General features: G+C 43.6%; 1 protein-coding gene across 4 annotated transcripts in view; it reads left to right on the forward strand.

The window, feature by feature from the left end:
• The window catches only part of nalcn (sodium leak channel, non-selective), a 296,924-nt gene that overhangs the window by 45,632 nt on the left and 236,153 nt on the right, over positions 1-15,139 (forward strand). For all 4 annotated transcript variants that reach the window (XM_087987922.1, XM_043691273.2, XM_043691274.2 and 1 more), the window contains exons 8-9: positions 5,948-6,090; positions 7,821-7,925. In XM_087987922.1, coding sequence (XP_087844048.1) covers positions 5,948-6,090; positions 7,821-7,925 — 248 coding nt within the window. The remainder of the gene's footprint in view (positions 1-5,947; positions 6,091-7,820; positions 7,926-15,139) is intronic.

Here is a 15,139-nt window from a genome sequence, read left to right on the forward strand (position 1 = left end):
TTGTTTGAAATTTGGCATTCTTTCATTTGTCCTGATGAGTACAGGATGAGAAACTTCAACAGCATCCCTCATTTCAGTGATGTGTAAGTAGAATTATTTCTCATGTAAGTTTTTATACCTGCACTTAACAGCCCTTGCTGTTCTCACCATGAGCAGCCATATGGCAGTGCACATCTGGTAGATGCAGTTTGCAAGACATGCCCTCAGCTTCTGCAGTATTTTCACATGTCAATGCCAGATTTTATGTTTCAAGTATTTTTATGAAATGTGCTTGCCATTATCAGGAATTTTTTTTTCTAATCGAAAATGGGCAGATGTTGAAAATTTGCTATGCAACTCCAAAATGATTGGGAAGGAACTGTAAAAACCAGAGCTTAAACACAAGATGTGTCCTCACTCAGTGGAAAGGATAGTTCATAAAATCTCTCGCAGAAGATTCCTATATATGTATTTTATTGCATCCCAAATTTTGAAATACAATGGAACAAAAAGCATGTCTCAACATACATTAATAAAAACAAACTTTGCCCCATTTCTTAACTTTGATAACTTCAAAGGTTGATGATATTTATAGTAGTTAACACCACTTTATTATTGATCTGTCACAAGGGAGTACGTATTGCCTGCAGTCCACCTCCAGGGTGCACAATAAACAGTCCTCATCTGAAATCAATTTATGTAGGTTTCATCTGAAAGTATTTCTTTAGAACTCTCCAGGACCCAAGTAGAATGACCAGTTAAGGCTTGCCATGTATAAGAAAAGCTGAGAATGGATGTATGTTTGCTCACTAAGCTAGAAGGTTCTCTTTCGGACATTTCGTCACCATACTAGGTAACCTCTTCAGTGAGCCTCCAGATGAAGCACTGCTGATGATTCCTGCTTTTTACTTATATTATAATAATATAAATAATAAGCAGAAATGATCCGCAGTGCTTCATCCGGAGGGTCACTGAAGACATTACCTAGTAAGGTGACGAAATGTTTGAAAATGAACCTCCAGCTCAGCGAGCAAACCTATACCCAGAACCTCAACCTGAGCCACAAATCTTCTCAACACTCACTAAAGCTGAGAATGTTTAGTGGAACATGCTGTAGGTTAGCCACACAATGGTTAGCTGTCAAAGAGACAGGGGAGAGATTCCAAATCAAAAATCTCTGGAAAACCTCAGTAGGTCTGGTAGCATCTGTGAAGAGACATCAGAGTTAATGTTTCTGGTCTGGTTACCCTTCCTCAGAAGAGGGAGAAATTCTACTTTGGCGCAACTATAAGGAAGGAAAACTGATGGAAAATATAGTGTGAGCCTCTTGCATTTTGGGTCAAAACCAATATTTCTTCCCCACCAACCACTGCCAGACCTTTTACTAGCAGGAGCTAATGCCTTTCCAAAATTGAATTCTGTCAAGGTTTTATTCACTCTGACAATGTGGAATATAGAGTCATAAAGCACAGAAACAGATCCTTCGGTCCAACTTGTCCATTCCAAGTAGATATCATAATTAATCTAGTCCCGTTTGCCAACATTTGGCCCATATCCCTCTAATGTACCCATTCATGTGCCCATCCAGATGCCGGGTTGCAATTATTGTAACTGGGGCAGCATAGTGGCACAGTGGTTAGCACTGCTGCCTTACAGCGCTAGGGACCCGGGTTTGATACCAGCCTTGGGTCTGTGTGGAGTTTGCACATTCTCCCCATGTCTGCGTGGGTTTCCTCCGGGTGCTCTGGATTCGTCCCACAGTCCAAAGCTGTGCAGGTCAGGTGAATTGGCCATGCTAAATTACCCATACTGTTAGGTGCTTTAGTCAGAGGGAAATGGGTAAGGGTGGGTTACTCTTCGGAGAGTCAGTGTGGACTTGTTGGGCCGAAGGGCCTGTTTCTACACTGTAGGGAATCTAATTTAATTGTACCAGCCTCCACCACTTCCTCTGGCAACTTATTCCAGTCACACATCACGTTAAAAAGTTGCTCCTGAGGTTGCCTTTTAAATCTTTCTCCTCTCACCGTAAACCTATACCCTATAGTTTTGGTTTCCCCCTACAATGGGAAAAAGACATTGGCTATTCACCCTATCTATGCCCCTCATGATTTTATAAACCTCTATAACGTCACCGTTCAGCCTCCGATGCTCCAAAGAAATTAGCCCCAACCTATTCAGCCTCTCCCTATAGCTCAAACCCTTCAATCCCAACAACCCTCTTGTAAATCTTTTCTGAACCCTTTCAAGTTTAACATCTTTCTTATAGCAGGATGACCAGAATTGAATGCAGTATTCTAAAAGTGGTCTAACCAATGTGACCTCCTAACTCCTATTCTTCAACTACAGTTCAAAGGGTAGTATCTTTGTCTCTGCGTTGGAAGGTTGTGTGTTCAAATCCCACTTCAGGGAATTGAGTGCGCAATCTTGGCTGGCGCTCTAGTGCAGTACTAAGAGAATGCAGCACTGTTGCCGGTGCGGTCTTTTGATTAAGCCTTTGAATTAAAGTCGCATCTGCCCTGGAAAGAAGAGATATCGTGACAATCTGTTCATGAAGAGAAGGGATGTTCAGCCAATATAGATCACTCAACTAGCATCAAAAAAACAGATGATCTGGTTATTATAACATTGCTGCTTATGGGCTACTGCTCTGCTCAAATTGAATACTCCTATGCTTCTTACATTTGCACAGTGTTACAATCCAGCTGAATGTATTACTGGACAAGTCAGATCCCAGAGTGAACCCTGGCTTGATAGATCATAAGTTTTATTTTAGCAGTTTGGTTGCTGAACCCATTTGCCTCTAATTTAAAATCCAAATTCCCCATAGATAATAGATGTCTTCATCATAACAGTGATTACACTTCAGAAGCTTTTCATTAGCTATAAAGTACTGTGGAATATCCTGAGGGGCAACACTAAATCAGTGCAAATCATTCAGGATTTTTTGTTTAACAAGATGGCTAGTCTTGACCAGCTGTATGACAGTCTATAAAACAGAACAACATACAGGCTGGACAGCCTGAGGTTTCTGATCTGTAATCCATGCATGGTGTATTAACCGTGAGGAATGCTGATTTCATTCAGTTCTTGTAAATTATTGAATTTCCAATTTGCAATAAATGTGCATTTGCTTTTTTTGTAAACTGCAGTCTACCATCAATGAATGGCCTGGATCTTGTAAAATTTTGGATCAAACAGCATCTACAAATTGAATGAGAGAGTGAAAGTTAAATTTGAGAAGTACGTGAAGTTTTGCTAAGTGTGAGCCTGAAAAATATTATAAATACTGCGTCTTTCAAGCATGCATTTAAATAGTAACAGGAGTAGGCCATTCAGCCCTTTGAATCTGCCCTGCTATTCAGCTGATCATCCAACTCAGGACCCTGTTCCTATTTTTTCTCCATACCCTTTGATCCTTTTACCCTCAGAACTGTATCTGTCTTATTCATTGTAAACATTCAATATTTTGGCCTCAACCATTCGACAGGATCTCAATTCTCAGGGTGAAGAATTGTTTCTTTATCTCAGTGTTAATGGCTGACCATATTTCCTTCGACTGTAATCTTAGTCAGTACTCCTCTGTCATGACGAACACCCTTCCTGTGTTCCGCCTATACCCCATTTGAATTTTGTGGGTTTCTTTGAAATCCCCTCTCATTCTTCGAAACTCCAGTCAATATAGACCTGATCAATCCAGTTTCTCTTCATATGTCAGTGCTGCCGTCCTAGGAGTCAGTCTGCTGACCCTTTGCTGCAGTCCCTCCATGACCGGAACATCTTTCTTTTAGATGTTAGACATATTAATAAAACTAATTACAATTGCAAGAGTATCATCAATACTAGTATTAGTTAATATTAACATATAGGAGAGCTGATGGCCTAGTGGTATTATAGCTGGACTGTTAATCCAGAGACCCAGGTAATGTTCTGGGGGCCTAGATTCGAATCCAGTCAGAGTACAGAGGAACCTCGATTATTCAAATGACACTAATGGGGAGTATTTTGCTTGGAAAATCAAATGTCAGGTGACACAGTTAAGCCAAGCATCGGGACCTTGCAATCTTGTCCAGATTATCCGAAATTCGGATAACTGAGTGACTGGTTAATCGAGGTTCTTCTGTAGATGGTAGAATTTGAATCGAACCAAAATCCGGAATCAAGAGTTTGTTGGTGGTCGTGAATCTGATGTCAGTTATCAGGAGAAAACACATCTGGTTCACTAATGTCCTTTAGGGAAGGAAACTGCCTGCCTCAGCTGGCCTGACTTATATGTGGCTCCAGACCCACAGCAATGTGGGTGACTTTTAACTATCCTCTGGGCAATTAGAGATGGGCAATAAATGCTGGCCTAGACAGTGACACCCACATCTTGTAAATGAATTATTTTAAAAATAACACTTTAAATAAAAGTGGTGAAATTAATAAAGAGTTCACAAGGCAGTTTCAGTGAAGATGTCAGAAGTGTTGAAGATGAAAGCAGAGGTGTAAGCATAGCAACACACATTAAGTCAGATGTGCTCAGACATCTGTCACGTATTTTATACTATTGGAATTATTTTAGGAACGGGACACATCCAAGAATGATTTTCAGATTTATTGTGCTGTTGAAATGATATTTCCTTTGACTGTGATGCTGCAATGAACATGACAATCCTTGATGTTTGACATCGCTATGGATTTAATTATGTAGCATCATCTGCTCAAAAATAGCTGTGTATTTGTATAGAATTGCAATATCTATAGCAGAGAAGGAGGCAGTTCAGCCCATCATGGTTGTACCTCACAAGGTGAAGAAGTTGAGGGAAGAAATGAAAAAGAAATTCGGTCCAAGGCAACTGAAGGCACTGCCTCCAGTGGTGAATCAAGGAAATTCAGGCACATGCAAGATGGTGGAATTCGAGGAGATCAGTGACCTTAGAGGGTTGTTAGGTTGAGACATGTTTTAGAACATTTGAGTTGGCAAGCCATGGAGGGATTTTCAGTAATTAAGTTGATTTCATAAGGCTTGTGCATGGTGTGCTCCTACAGTCTCCTGAATGGGGAGCAGACTTTAAAAACTCCAAGCCCCTGAGGAAAAGCATTTAATCAATTAACCAAATAATCAATTATCTGAATGAAATAGTGCCTGCCCATCTCCTTCGGATAATCGAGGTTCCCCTGTATCTTGTTAGAGTCACACAACACGGAAATAGGCCCTTTGATCCAACCAGTCCATGCTGACCATAATCCCAAACTAAACTAGTCCCATCTGCTTGCCCTTGGTCCATTCCATTCAAATCTTTCTTATTCATGTATTTATCCAAATGTATTTTATGCCTTGTAACTGTACCTGTAGCCACCACTTCCATTCCACACACGAACCACTCTCAGTGTAAAGTATTTGCCCCTCAAGTCCTTTTTAAATCTTTCTCTTCTAACGTTAGAAATATGACCCCTAGTTTTGAACTCCCCCTACCCTGGGGAGAGACCATTGTCATTCACCTTATCTCAATAAGGTCAACCCCTCAACCACCTCTGTTCCAGTGAAAAAAGTCCCAGTCTTTTCAGCCTATTTTTATATCTCAAACCTTTTCACATATTTCTCCAATTTCCTTTTGAAAGCTATAATGCTTCTGTCATTCCTTCAGGCAGTGTATTCTAGATGTCCACAAGTCACTGCATTAAGAAATAAATCGTCCGTTCACCCCTGAATCTTGAAGGATCGGATTAACATACATCTGAAATGACATACATAGGTGATTTCTAATTTTCAGCATCTGCAGTATTTTGCTTTTACTCTTTAATGTAAAATGGCAATTCATTCTTTCAATATGAATTGTTGCTGTACGTTATTATCTTATTTACATTAGGAGACACGTCAGTGCAGTATGTGGGAAGGAGAAATGTATAGACGTATTTCCAGCATTTAATTTTGTATTTTTCCCAGCCATTATAAATGTTGAATGTCTTTTCACTCTTCTATCATCAGGCACCAGTATCTTCACTGTTTATGAAGCTGCCTCACAGGAAGGCTGGGTGTTCTTCATGTATCGGGCAATTGACAGCTTTCCACGATGGCGTTCATACTTCTACTTCATCACTTTGATCTTCTTCCTGGCCTGGCTCGTTAAGGTACAGCTCCTGGTTGTAATTGCTAAACGTGACAAACGAGGGAAACATTTGGCGAATGTATTAACTTGCTCCTTTGATATCAGGGCAGAAAATGAACGGTAGATGTTTCCCCTTTTTTCAAATGTAAGCATTACTGTCAAGAGAAAGAGGAAGGCGAGGCAGTGATCTTTTTAATCCACCGCACCCTTTTAAAAAAAAATATTGCAACAATATGAATTAAAGTTGTGAGTATTTCAGTTGCTGAGGAGAGGGGGATTGAGTCACCCTTTCAGGCAGAACCATACACACAAAATTCCACATTGGAAAAAATGAAGGGCTGGTCACATACGGAGCGGTTGAGGATTCTGGGTCTGTACTCGATGGAGTTTAGAAGGATGGAGTGGGGGGAATCTGATTGAAACTTACAGAATAACCAAGAAGCCTGGAGAAAGTGGACATGGGGAAGATCTTTTCACTAGCAGGTGAGACTAGGGCACGAGAGCACAGCCTGAGAATGAAGGAATAACTCTTTAGAACTGTGATGAAGAGGAATTTCTTCAGCAAGAGAGTGGTGAATCTGTGGAACTCGCTGCCGCAGAGGGCGGTAGAGGTCAAGTCATTGAGTGTATTTCAGACTGGGACGGATAGATCCCTGATTAGTGATGGGGATCAAGGGTTATAGGGAGAAAGCGTGTGAATGGGATGAAGAAACGTATCAGCCATGATTAAATGGCAGAACAGACTCCATGAGCCAACTGGTCTAATTCTGCTCCTACATATTATTGTCATATGGTCTTCTATTCAAGAAAGGAGGGAGTCAGAAAGCAGCAATAAGGATACTGAGTTGAATGATCAGCTGAGAACATATTGAGGGGCTAATAGGCCTAGTCCTATTGTCATTTTCTAAGCTTCTATGAGAATCACTATATCAAGCCGTTGCTTGACTAACCTGTGGGACAGTATTTGGTATGCCCCTCCCCCCCAAGATGTCAGTAAGGAAGACTTTGCAAGGTTGACAGGACAGTGGGTACCTTGTCTTTTTTGGCAGCTTGGCTGATGCTGAGTGGTCCATCCAGTTTCATTGCTTTTATCAGACTTTGCACCAGTTAGGTTCAAATGGCTGGCTTGTTAGGCCATTTCAGAAGGCAATGAAGAATGAATCACATTGCCAGCATTCATGGGCAGCAGGGTGGTTAGCACTGCTGCCTCCCAGTGCCAGGGGACCTGGGTTCGATTCCAGCCTTGGCTGACTGTCTGGGTGGAGTTTGCACATTCTCACACATGTCTGTGTGGGTTTCTGCTGGGTGCTCTGGCTTTCTCCCAAAGATGTTTAGTAGACTGGCCACACTAAAACATTGGGCAAAAAGTGAGGAATGCAAATGCTGGAAACTAGAGTTTAGACTGACCTGCTGGAAAAGCACAGCAGGTCAGTCAGCATCCGACGAGCAGGAAAATCGACGTTTTGGGCAAAACCCCTTCATCAGGAAGGGCCCCGTAGTGTCGAGGGGTGTGCAGGTAAGGAGGGTGAGCTCATGGTTTAAAAACCCCGTGCGGGGTTATGGGGATGAGGTGGGTCTGAGTTGGATGTTCTTCGGGGATCAGTACAGACTCAAAGGGGCAAATGGCCTATTTCTGCAATGTAGGGATTCTGATTTATATTGCACTCCTTGCATCCTCCTTCATCTCACTTTACTAGCACAGCCTTCTTCCTCATATGCTTGTGTTTAATGAGTTTTCTCTCTTCTTTTCAGAATGTATTCATTGCAGTTATCATAGAGACATTTGCAGAAATCAGAGTACAGTTTCAGCAGATGTGGGGACCACGAAGCAGTACCACCTCCACAGCCACTACACAGGTATCTCTCTGCCCACAACTGTGGATGAATTATCAAACCACAGCAGCTGGCATTGGTTATAGCTATAGTAAAAATACTATCACAGGGCTCTTCACAGGAGCATTATTATAACATTACAATGACACCAAAGGGCATAAATTTAATCATATAAGTTAGAGTTTAAGAAGCAGCTTATAGTCATAGAGGGCTGCAGCATGGAAACAAGCCTTTCAGCCCAACCTGTCCATGCAGCCCAGTTTTCACAATTAAACCAGTCCTATTTGCCTGCTAGTCCTATGGTCCATGTCCCTCCAGACCTATCCCATCCATGTACATGTCTAAATGTTTCTTAAATGTCAAAATGGTGCTCGCTTCCACCACTATCTCTGACAGCCCATTCCAGACACTCACCACCCTTTTTGTGAAAAAATTGTCCCTCTGGACCCTTTTGTATCTCCCTTCTCACCTTACCCTGATGCCCTCTAGATTTAGGCTCCCCTACCATGGGGAAAAGGTGTTGGCTATCTACCTTCTCTATGTCTGTTATGATTTAATAGATCTCTGTAAAGTTACCCCTCAGTCTCCTACGCTCCAGGGAAAAAAGTCTCATCTATGCAATCTGTCCCTACAACTCAAACCTTCCAGTCCAGGTAGGATCCCAGTAAATCTTTTCTGCATTCTTTCTACTTTATTGATATCCTTCCTATAGTAGGGCACCCTGAACTGCATGCAGTGCTTCAAATGTGGCCTCACCAAAGTTTTGTACAGCTGCAACAAAACATCTCAGCTCCTGTACTCAATCCTCTGACTGATGAAAGGAGGGAAGAGAAACACGATGAGGTTTAGTGAGGAGTTCCAGAATCTCGGATCTTGACGACTGAAGGCAGGGCCTCCAGTGATTAAACAGTTAAAATTAGGGGTGTGTGCAAGGCCAGACTTTGATAATCGCTCTTTTTAAGTCCATTGGGACATTTTATTAGGTACAATGTAAATACATGAATGCTATTCTCAAATATAAGTGACCACCCTACATTTTGCTATTCTATTTAAATATTGGGCTTGTAAATATATTCTTGTGTTTTGGAATATGGAGCAATTTTCTTTTCTGACATCTCAGTGGCATGATTCTAGGCAGTAAAATTCAATATCAAAGCCATGACATGAAAATGCAACTGACCACCAATCCGACTAAATTACAGTTATCCATTAGAGTGTGAAAAATTTACAGTCACTAGTTATGTGAAAGCTAACTCACTTGTACTGCTGACAGCACCTGCTAAATGTAGTGAGGGACGCCCTGGCAGAAATCCAACAAAGTAATTTCACCAACATTTTTTAAAACCCTCAAACTGAGTTACGATTATCTATGACACCACTTGGTAAATCGAAATATGGAGAGACAAGGAATTTCAACAAATGGATGAGAAATCTAAAGTCAGGGTGATGCCAGCCCAGGAGTCAACATTGGGGTGGCACGGTGCTCAGTGATTTGCTCTGCTGCCTCACAGTGCCAGGGACCTGGGAGTTCAATTCTAGACTCGAGCAACTGTCTGTGTAGAGTTTGCACATTCTCTCTTTGTCTGTTTGGGTTTCCTCCAGGTGCTCCGGCTTCCTGCCACAGTCCAAAGATGTGCAGATTCAGTGGATTGGCCATGCTAAATCGCTGATAGTGTCCAAGGATGTGCCGGCGAGGTGGATTAGCCATGGGAAATGTAAGGTTACAGGGTTATGGTAGGGGGGGTGGTCTGGGTGGGATGCTCTTTGCACGGTCAGCGTGGGCTCGATGGGCCAAATGGCCTGCTTCCACACTGTAGGGGATTCTCTGATAGGTCAGTGAACACAATGACAGATGAACAGTGTCTGGCAGGAGTTGGGATATAGACTGCAAAAAAAGTTCAGGTTTATGGGAGGGTGAGGTGGGAGATCAGTTCAGAGAGTATCGACATGGTTTGTGTCTCAAGTTAACGAGGACGAATGAGGGTTTCAGCAGCTGATGAACTGAGAAAGAGACAGGCAGTGCTATAGAGGCGAAACTGGTGGAGGAGAACTCATGGGGTTGACTGACATTTGGGCCCATCAAGGATCAAGACAGCCTGTCAACATACAAAGCAGTTTCTTCAAGTAAATTATTTCAAGGGTATGTTGAACTTAGTGCTTATCATGTTGATCTACTAGCAGAAGTAACAATAATGACATTAAGCATATTTTCTTTAAAATGTTCGTTATTGAGATAGTGACATCACTGGCAAGGCCAGATTTATTGTCCATCCTTAATTACTCCTGAGCCAGAAGTGATGGGTTACCACCTCGTTCTGCTTTTGTCCATGTGGTCTGAGCACATATATAATGCTGCGAGAGAAGGAGTTCCAGGATTTTGACCCACTGACCACAAAGAAAGATTGATTTAATTCCAGGTCAGGATGATGAGTGGCTTGGAGGGGAACTTACAGGTGGTGATGTTACCAAATATCTAATGCCCTTTTCCTTCCAGGTGGTAGAGTTTATGGAGTTGGGAGGTACGGTTTGAGAGGCATTGCTCAGACTTTTGAAGATAGGAGTTGGGACATCATGTTGAGGTTGCACAGGGCATTGGTGAGGCCTCTTCCGGAATAATGTGTCCAGTTCTGTGATAGGAAGAGTATTATTAAGCTGGAGAGGGTTCAGGAAAGATTACCTTCATCCCCCTCTGTCCACACATCAATGAATTCAATATACGTTGTGACGTCGAACTCTTCTTCCACCGCCTCCGCCTCCGAGCCTCCGCCTCCGAGCTTACTTTTTCAATCAAGATTCCCGCCCACCCTCCGAGGACCCCTTCATCACACCCCATCCACCTGGACACACCATGCTGGTCTGTTACTCACCCTTGACCTCTTTATTTCCAACTGCTGCCAAGACATTAACCGCCTTAATCTGTCTACCTCCCTTCCCCACTCCAACCTCTCACCCGCACAACGCGCAGCCCTCCACTCCCTCTGCTCCAACCCCAACTTCACCATCAAGCCAGCAGACAAGGGGGGGTGCAGTGGTAGTTTGGCACACTGACTTCTACACTGTTGAAGCCAGGCGCCAACTTGAAGACACCTCCTCCTATCACCCCCTTGACAATGATCTCACCTCCCATCACCAAACCATCATCTCCCAAACCATACACAACCGCAACACCTCAGGGGATCTCCAACCCACAGCTTCCAACCTCATAGTTTGGGAGCCCCGCATCACCCAATTCTAGCTCATACCCAAGATCTATAAGCCTGACCACCCCAGCCAATCCATCATCTCAGTCTGCTCCTGTCCCACTGAATTCATCTCTACCTACCTCAATATTGTCCTATCTCCCCTGGTCCAGGAACTCCCTACATACGTTGTGGACACCACCCAAGCCCTCCACCTCCTCCAAGACTTCTGTTTTCCCGGCCCCCAACGCCTCATCTTCACCATGGATATCCAGTCCCTCTACACTTCCATCCGCCATGACAAGACCCTCCAAGCCCTCCTTTCTTCCTCTCCCAATGTCACCACTGACCATCTCATTCGTTTGGCTGAACTGGTCCTCACCCTCGATAATTTCTCCTTCAAATCCTCCCACTTCCTCTAGACAAAAGGGGTAGCCAGTGGCACCCGCATGGGCCCCAGCTATGCCTGTCTCTTTGTCGGCTACGTAGAACAGTCTATCTTCCAGAGTTACACCGGCACCATTCCCCACCTCTTCATCCACTACATTGATGACTACATCGGTGCCACCTCATTATCCCATGAGGAGGTTGAACAGTTCATCAACTTCAGCAACTCATTCCACCCTGACCTTAAATTCACTTGGATCATCTCTGACACCTGTCTCCCCTTCCTGGACCTCTCCATCTCCATCAACGGTGACCAACTTGACACTAACATTTTCCCGGGGGGACCAGTTCCACTACAGAACATACCAGATGGCCTCCTTCTTTAAAGACCGCAATTTTCCCTTCCATATGGTCAATGATGCTCTCCAATGCATCTCATCCACATCCTGCACCTCTGCCCTCAAACTCCACCCCTAACCGCAACCAGGCCAGAACCCCCCCACCGAGTCCTCACCTTCCACCCTGCCAACCTCCATATACATCGCATCATCCGCTGACATTTTCACCACCTACAAATGGACCCCACCACCAGAGATACATTTCCCTCCCCACCCCTATCTACTTTCCGTAAAGAACATTTCCTCCGTGACTGCCAGGTCAGGTCCACGCCCCCTAACAACCCACCTTCCCCTGCCACCGCGGGAATTGCAAAACCTGCACCCAAACCTCTACCCTCACCTCTGTCCAAAGGAGCTTTCCACATCCATCAAAGCTTCACCTGCACTTCCGCACATGTCATTTAGTGTATCCGTTGCTCCCGATGTGGTCTCCTCTACTTTGGTGAGACTGGCCGCCTACTCGCAGAATGCTTCAGAGAACATCTCCAGGACACCTGCACCAACCAACCCCACTGCCCCGTGGCCAAACATTTCAACTCCCCCTCCCACTCTGCCAAAGACATGTAGGTTCTAGATCTCCTCCATCGCCACTCCCTCACCACCCGACGCCTGGAGGAAGAACACCTCATCTTCCGCCTTGGGACCCTCCAACCCCAGGGTATTAATGTGGATTTCACAAGTTTCCTCATTTCCCCTCCCCCCACCTTACCCCAGTTCCAACCTTCCAGCTCAGCACCATCCTCATGACCTGCCCTACCTGACAATCTCCCTTCCCACCTATCTACTCCACCCTCCTCTCCGACCTATCACCTTCACCCCCAACTCCATACACCTGCTGCACTCTCAGCTACCTTTCCCCAGCCCAAACCCGCTCCCATTTATCTCTCCACCCTTGAGGCTCCCAGCCTCATTCCTAATGAAGGGCTTTTGCCCGAAACATCGATTTTCCTGTTCCTCAGATGCTGCCTGACCTGCTATGCTTTTCCAGCACCACTCTAATCTTGACTCAGATTTACCAGGTTGTTGCCTGGATTGGGAGGTTTGAGTTATATGGAGATGCTGAATAGACGGGGACATTTTTCACTGGAGCACAGGAGGTTGAGGGGTGACCTTATGGAGGTTATTAAAATTGTGAGGGGCATAGATTAAGTGAATGTAAGATATCTTTTCCCTAGGATGGGACATTTCAACATGAAGGGGCATATTTTTATGGTGAGAGGAGAAAGATTTTCTAAATGACATTTGGGGCAATATTTTTGCATAAAGTGAGGTTCATGTGTTGGATGCGGGTATGGTTAGAATGTTTAAAAGACATTTTGATAAATACATGAATAAGAAATGTTTGGAGGGATGTGGGCCAAGCCCAGACAGGTGGGACTAGTTTAGTTTGGGATTATGTTTCAATCATAGAATCCCTACAGTGTGGAAACAGACCATTTGGGCCAACAAGTCTACATTGACCCTCTGAAGAGTAATCCACTCAGACGCATTCCCTTACCCTATTACTCGAAATTTCCCCTGACTAATGCATCTAAACTACACATACCTGACTATCGGTAATTAAGCATAGCCAATTCACCAAACCTGCACATCTTTGGACTGTGGGAGGAATCTGGAGCACCTAGAAGAAACCCACGCAGACATGGGGAGAATGTGCAAACTCCACACAGACAGTCACCCGAGGCTGGAATCGAACCCGGGTCCCTGGTGCTGTGAGGCAGCAATCCTAACCACTGAGCCACAGTGCTGTGCAACTGAGCCACCATGCCACCCATGGATTGGCTGGACCAAAGAGTCTGTTTCCCTGCTGTACGATTCTGTCGACATCAACTCACCAATTGTAATATCACAGGAAGGTAAAGACACATTCTTCTTAAAAACTGTCGTTGCCTGTCTCCTGTGTGACATGAATGTTATTTGCCACTAATCATCCCAAATGGTGATGATGATGAAAAATTCCCTGGATACACAAGTGAAAAGATTTCATTTTAAAAGAGAATATTTGTAGGAATAAAAAGCTGTTCTCTTTAAAAGTGACCTTGAACCTGTTAGATTGTTATTGAAAGCATAATTGGTTCATCCATGTCCCTTGGTGAATTAAACCTGTCATTCTTACCTGGCCTCGGGATATATGTGACTTCAGTCCCACAGTTGACTATTAGTTGCAATTCGAAGTAAGCTAGTGAGTCCAGGGAAACTAAGGATGGGCAATAAATGCCACCTTGGATGGCAAAACTCATATCCCAGAACAAATGTCAAAAGATCCAGTGTACAGATTTTCCATTGCACTACTCCCCATTTGAATAGTCCTTCTCCCAAACCTCTTCCAAATTTGGACATTTATCAAGTGGTATCATAGATAATCATAACTCTCTTTGAGGGTTTTTAGAAATGTTGGTGAAATTACTTTGTTGGATTTCTGCCAGGGCATCCCTCACTACATTTAGCAGGTGCTGTCAGCAGTACAAGTAAGTTAGCTTTCACATAACTAGTGACTGTAAATTTTTCACACTCTAATGGATAACTGTAATTTAGTCGGATTGGTGGTCAGTTGCATTTTCATGTCATGGCTTTGATATTGAATTTTACTGCCTAGAATCATGCCACTGAGATGTCAGAAAAGAAAAGCATGATAAAATTGTATTCCAAAACACAAGATATATCTACAAGCCCAATATTTAGATAGAATAGCAAACTGTGGGACGACCATTTATATTTGAGAATAGTGTTCCTGTATTTTAATTAAACCTTGAACATAATAAAATGTCCCAAAGGACTTAACAAGAGTGATTATCAAATTAAGTGTGACATTTAAACTCTAAAGAATGATTCTGGCCGACCATGAAAGATAGGATCAGAAGTAGGCCATTCGACCCTTTGAGACTGCTCTGCCATTCGACCCTTTGAGACTGCTCTGCCATTCGACCCTTTGAGACTGCTCTGCCATTCAATGAGGTCATGGCTGACCTGATAATCCTCAATATTGCAGCCTACCCAGCTTCTCCTTATAACTCAAAGCTCCCAATCCTGACAACATATGCTTTCCCCATATCCCTTGTTTCCCTTACTGATTTAAAAATCTCTGTCTCAGACATAAATATTCTCAAGGACCCATCCTCAACAGCCCTCTGTGGTAAAGAATTTCCCAGATTCATTACTCTTTGAGAGAAGGAGTTGTTCCTCATCTCTGCCTTCAATGGGTGACCCTTCACTCTGAGATTATATCCTCTGGTCCAAGACACAAGGGGAAAGAACTTCACCATACCTACCCTGT

The sequence above is a fragment of the Chiloscyllium plagiosum genome, unplaced genomic scaffold (assembly GCF_037043375.1).
Source record: "Chiloscyllium plagiosum isolate Xiang-an unplaced genomic scaffold, Cpla_swu_hap1 HiC_scaffold_6, whole genome shotgun sequence".
Lineage (NCBI taxonomy): Eukaryota > Metazoa > Chordata > Chondrichthyes > Orectolobiformes > Hemiscylliidae > Chiloscyllium > Chiloscyllium plagiosum.